This window comes from Fulmarus glacialis, unplaced genomic scaffold (assembly GCF_000690835.1).
Source record: "Fulmarus glacialis isolate BGI_N327 unplaced genomic scaffold, ASM69083v1 Scaffold40990, whole genome shotgun sequence".
Lineage (NCBI taxonomy): Eukaryota > Metazoa > Chordata > Aves > Procellariiformes > Procellariidae > Fulmarus > Fulmarus glacialis.
The window spans coordinates 1-6111 of NW_009187830.1; the positions used below are offsets into that span (position 1 = coordinate 1).

The following is a 6111-nucleotide window of genomic DNA, read 5'->3' on the forward strand; positions in this document are numbered from 1 at the left end:
GGAGCGTCCAGGCTGGAGAGGACAAGGAGAGCTGCGGTCCTCAGCCTCGTGAGGCAGGGGAGCCCGGCGGGGTCGTCGTGCTGAAGCAGCAGATTGCTGCTCTGGAGGAGCAGCTGAGCAAGAAGAAAGAAGAGCTCGAGCAGATCAGGGCAGTGCTGGAGCAGCAGGATCATGAGATCAAGGAGAAGGAGAAAAGCATTAAGTTACTGGCCAGCTCCAAAGCTCAGCTGGAAGAGAAGCTGTGCCGGGAAAACACCAAAGAGGCCAAGCAGCACGATGCTGCGGTGAACACTGACCTCTCGCAGGTAACTGGCGCCAAGCAAGCCCATGATAAAGGCATCAACGTAAATATCCCGGTCTCCACCAAATCCATAGGATGCAGCGTCCGCAGAGCAGACAACATGAACGCGCAGGCGATGGAGCCGGGCGCTCAGAGAGATCAGGGCCTGGCAGACGCTTGCGCTGGTGCCGGTGGAGAGGGACCAGGACATTTTGGTGAAGCCGACATCGAGGCCGGCCTTCGTGCACCGTGCTTCACCCAACTGAAGATTGATGAGCACCTCAGCGATGACAATCAAAACCACAGGAATAACTACGATACCCAGGGTCTCGCTGCTCAGGCGGTGACTGCAGAAAGCTATCGAGGAGCAAGAATTGGCTCAAACACAGGAGAAAACAGGGCAGGCTTTGGCGAAGATAAACCTCGAGATGGGCTGGAAGAGGAAGGTCCCCCTGAGCACGAGGATCTCCCTGCTGTTGACCCCATCGGTCAATACGTAAAAAAAATCCAGGAGCTTTTGCAGGAGCAGTGGCTGTGTTTGGAGCACGGCTACCCCGAGTTAGCGAGCGCTATTAAACAGCCGGCCTCCAAGCTCAGCTCCATTCAGAACCAATTAGTTAATTCCTTAAACTCGTTGCTGTCTGCCTACTCTACGCAAGGGCCCGCGGATAAGGAGAATTCGAACACGTGCTATCAACAGTTGGGTAAATAATATTGGCATAGGTTTCAACGTGTCCGGGCCAAATCTCTTCCCATTTATTCAAGCGTTGAGCAGGGGTGATGCAGTGGAGCTCGGTGGTATAATTAGTGTCAGTCAGATCAGAAATAGCCCCTCCTAAACATGTATGAGAAAGGCAAATCTCTGCACATCATAAGCTATGTGATCTTAAATAAAAAAAGCAAACAAAACCATGTAGGAGCTGATAAAGCTGTGCCTCAGTTATATGCAGGATCAATTTCCAAAAGTGGCCATTATTCCATCAAATAACCATTTTTCTTAATTGGATTGGACATCTCCATGTGCAAGGTTATGGGACTCATGCTCATCTGGGGTAAATCAGCATGAAGTTCACCAGAACCAAAACCAATTCAAGTTAACTGAGCAACTAGGCTGGGAAAAGACCTGTCCCCACTCATGGCCGTTCGTCTAAAATAATTTTAGCTTATATGAAGATAAGAATCCAAACCCGAAGGCTGCCTGTTCACTGTCAGTGGGGCTTGCAAATATATAAGTGACCTCTTACTTATAAGCAATACAAACTCTGATGGAAAGACTCATCCATGTAGTGTTATAGGAGATTTATATAGATTTCCAATACATTATTATTGAAAAAAATAAAAAAAGAAAACATTATTACAAAAGTAAAACCTACTTATATTCATAGGACATGTATGTTATTCCCAGTCAATTCCTTTATACTCCCAGTCACTTGGAGACGTTTGAGACCCATATTTTAAAAGTAGCAGGGCAGGTTCTGATTGTGGCCAGGTGCATCGATAGCTTTGCAAGACATAAAAAGCATCTCCTAAAATGAACTAAGATGCTTACGGCTGTGATTTGTAATTTGTTGCTAGAGGTTGGGAATAATAATTGATAATTATGGCACATCTGCTTAATTAATCTATTATTTTGTATTTTGCTAGAAATCTCTCCAACCACAAGTCTTAAATCTATCATGAAAAAGAAAGGTTATGGTTTCCATGCAGGAGGCAATGGGACCAAAAAGAATCTTCAGTTTGTTGGGGTAAATGGTGGGTAAGCATCCGTTCAGAAGATAAAACTGCCTTTTAACGTGTGATGTCCTCTGTGTCGCTGAAGAAGTCATTCTTTTTTTCCCCTCTTTTCCCCTCCAAACCTCTTGATTAAAAGGCCATTTGAAATGGAGCCTCTTTCCTCCCTTCTTTAATCCAGCACTGATAACCTGTAAGTAACCCTGTAGAAAAGACGTTGGTGTTTTCCGTGCAGCGAGGGACGCCCTGGGGACTGCACACCCATCTTTTGGGGCTTCATCCAAAACCCAGCTGGGTCCACGGGAAGATTCCCACTAACTTTGGTGGGTTTTGGAGGGGGTCAGCATTGCCTGGGTGGGCACGCTGCCGCTAACCTGCCTCCACGCTCCAGCGACAGCCAACAAAAGTTGGTTCAGGGACTGAGAAAAGACTGTTTCAGTAAATAAGGAGTTACCTCGGGGTGAAGGAGGCCCGTATTCTAGGCTGTGCTCCAACACCCAGTTCCCAGTATCTAACACCCTTTGGCCGTTGAGCTAACTAGATACAACAACGTGTGCTGTAGATTCATCTCTAAGAGCAGCACTGGCACATCTTCTACCGAGGAGCCCGTGCTGGCGTGAAGAGGGCAGGACGCATTTCGCTGTCTCTTCGCTGTGCAAACAGCTATGTGGGCAAGTTTGGATCCTGGTTTTTGCTGACATACGCTTCTCTGGCTTCCCAGCTCGATGGCTACTGCTGTTGGGTTCATCAGGTATTACTTGCTCTTGTTGTGTAGAGCTTCTTCTACCAACGGTCGCTGAAATGGGTACAACTTGTAGTGAGTAGAGGAATCTCAGGTAGTTTGAGAAAAGTTTTGGGATCCCTCAGAGTGAAATGTTCTGTCTCATGGAAGATGTTATTATTATTAATACTTTTGGACAGCCAGAAGAGAGGTTCCTCTAGCAGGGCTGGTCGAATGGTGGACTCAGGTCCGTGCTGGAGCTGCAAACACAGCTTTTGTCTAGCCGTCCTCGAGGTTGCCGACATGCCGCCTGTCCCACCTTGCCACAGGGTCCGTGTTTCTCACGGCTCCCCATCAGCGTGCCAGCAGCTCCCAGCAGGGAAGCAGCACGCAGCCCTTGCCTGGCCGCGCTGGGGCTTGTGCGATGGACGTTCCTCCAAACCAACCGGGTAGTCCCTGAAATAACCTTGCCTGCTGCTAATTAACTGCTTCTATCACACTCCTGCTGGCTTAAGAAGCCAAAAAAAAAAAAGACTAACCCCAAATTTGGCTGTGGCTCTAACCTTTTAACTTGCGTATCACTCCGGGCTTCATCCAAGGCCCATTGGAGTCAGTGGGTGTCTTCAATGAGTCTTGGTCAGGCCCCGTGGTTGCGGAAGGGGAAGGAATGAATAACATGTGGTGTCCTCAAATAGCTACGAAACGACTTCAAGCGAAGACACAAGTTGCGAAGACAGCCCATCGGACGGGGACGGGGACGCGGAGAGCGAGATGGAGAGAAGAGCCGATGATTTGGAGCCCGCACAGGTGAAAGCTGGAGGTGAGAGCGAGGGGGCTTCATCGGGGACCTCCTCGCAGGAGAGACGTGAGGACGATGACCTGCAGGAGCCATCGGCAGAAGCAGGACCTTGCACTCAGCACAAGGCTGACAGGTAACCAGAAAACCAGACAGTATCGTGCTTTCCATCACGTTTCTGCAGCCGCAGGACGCACGGCACTGCGTCCAGTCACTCCTACAGGGCTGGGGTTGGTGCTTCATCTGCTCGGTGGAAATGCAGCCACAGACCTCTGTAGCCATGGGAAAAGGCTTTAAAGAGCTACGTGTTTTTTGAGTTACTACAGAATCTAATAGGGATTGATTCAGGCCCTACGCTTGACTGTGGAAAAGGCGGAGTGAGTCATACTTGGTTAGAATTAGCTCATTTCTCCCCTCTCAAGTAAAGTTTCTAGGTAAAGTTCTTTGCAGATTCACGAATAAGATTGTTTTTTGGTTTTGGGGTTTTTTCCCCACTTTAAGACTTCTTGTAACAGATGAAGTTGACCATACAGATCTGGGACTCTGGACTTAAACACCTATTTAAGTGCTTAACTTGGTACCTAAAGTCTGTGTCAAGTCAATGGGACAACTTGTGGCCATAAAGTTAAGCACTTGAATAAGTGTTGAACATCTGCTGACCTAAACTGCATGTTCTCCTTCCTGCTTCAATACCTCCTGCAAGTTCTGTCTCATGATGGCTTTACAAAAGTATTTTCCCTTTAGATGCAAACCGTCTGAAGATTTCCTCGCCGACTGCCAGCTACTCAGCAAGCACCTCTCAGAAATCAGGACCACAAGCGACAAGCATCTGGTACAGATAATTTTCAATCCCATTTCAGACGCGGTTCCCGCTCTCTGTTACATTTAATGGATAAGATTATCCTGACGGCGTGTTGTAGGCTTTCTCTGCTTACTCATTCAAGTTACCAGAGGAAATTCCTTTCCCCCTTAAGTTATAGCAGTAATCCCAAAACCACAAGCTAAATACCGGCTGGGCGATGCCAGAGCACAGGACCTAGTGGCATGGGGCGAGGAGCCGGGGCAGTGGCCGGTTTGCAGGGTGACTACCCCAGGGGTAACGGTGAGACCTTGGTGTTTTCAGCGGCACGTCCTGAGCACCGTCTGCCAGGAGTGGTTCCAGGTGTCGAGCCGCCAGTCTTCCAGCCCGGAGGCGGTCGCAGAGTATCTCAAGGCTCTGGGGGCCATCCAGCCCCAGCTCCTGGCAATGGTGGTGAACCTGGCCGACAGGAACGGCAACACGGCTCTTCACTACAGCATTTCCCACTCCAATTTCCCAATTGCAAAGCTCCTGCTAGACACAGGTAGGAACAGCCACTCTGCTCGTCCATGGCTTTTGTTGGGTATGGGTGTGGAAATTACTTTATGTCGCTCTTGCCAATGGGGCATGGTCCCACAGGGGATGACCATGGCCGGCAGAGCCAGGTAACAGGGATCCATCAACAGTCCCAGACATGGCAAACAGTGAATGAGGTCCAGGGTCATCCCAGAAGACAGGACGGAGGTGGGGCTGGGGACCCCCTCCTACATGCAAGGGAGCCATCCAGTAGACAAGCATGGGTCAAGGTCTGTCCAGGAGACAAATGTGGGGCCAAGGTCCATCCAAGGGACAAGTGTGGGGCCAAGGGCCATCCAAGGGGCAAGTGGAGGACCAAGGTCCATCCAAGGAGCAAGTGGAGGACTAAGGTCCATCCAAGATACATGCATGGGGCCAAGGTCCACGCAGGAGACATGGTTGATCTGAAGACCAGCATCCTCCCCCATAGCTTGGCCCTGCTCCCATGGGTGTGGGCAGCGGTCCCAGCTGAGACTCCTCAAGGACATTAAGGCTCATTAGTGCCCTCAGGGCCCTGACACATCTTGAGGGCTTTGCAGTCTGACTTTGGAGAGACCTCAGGGTCCTGTGGCCGAGGGGTGGGATGGCGTGTCTCCCCCAGCTTCTTGTAGCAGCAGATGCCACATCACGGCTCGGAGCTGGAGGATCAGACTCCTGAGAGTGTAACAAACCCCACAGCGCTGCAGAAAAAACTCCACTTTAAACTATTGAACTTCGAGCTCATGTTGCAAAGAAAGAAAAATCTCAGCTGAGCTTGTACGGGGGAAGAATGCACGCGCGCTCAGCTAGAATAAAGGCACTTTGGCCTTTTCTCATGGGCCAGACAATCTGTTAAATGTTAGGGAAATGGCAGATTATCATACACATCTATAAGCTGATTGTGCCGTGGGGAGCCACAGCGGTTTGTCCCCTCCTGCTACCGAGTGCCCAAGGCGGCCGGGTCCCCGGGGCAGGGCTGGACCCGAGCCCCAGCCCGTCAGACATGGCTCGTTCCTCATGGTGGATTTGGAAATAGGCTCTTTGAGGTGAAAAGTGAGCGAAACGGGGCCAGGATGGATTTACACCGCCCGTTGGGTGATGGTCGTCTTACTGCTGCTCCCTTGCTGCAGGGGTCGAAGCAAACAGGCCACAGCTCCACAACTGGCGCGTGCCCAAGGCATTATTTATCCCCCCCCTTTTTTTTTTGGTTATGGTCTTTAAAGTTAATT

General features: G+C 50.2%; 1 protein-coding gene across 1 annotated transcript; it reads left to right on the forward strand.

The window, feature by feature from the left end:
• Positions 1–44: 44 nt before the first annotated feature.
• On the forward strand, positions 45–4871 carry KANK4 (KN motif and ankyrin repeat domains 4; the record flags this gene model as incomplete). Its single annotated transcript, XM_009576458.1, has 5 exons — positions 45–984; positions 1925–2036; positions 3428–3664; positions 4273–4360; positions 4652–4871. Coding segments are annotated over 5 exons (1597 nt in total), but the record flags the coding sequence as incomplete, so codon positions are not given.
• Between the last annotated feature and the right edge of the window lie 1240 nt (positions 4872–6111).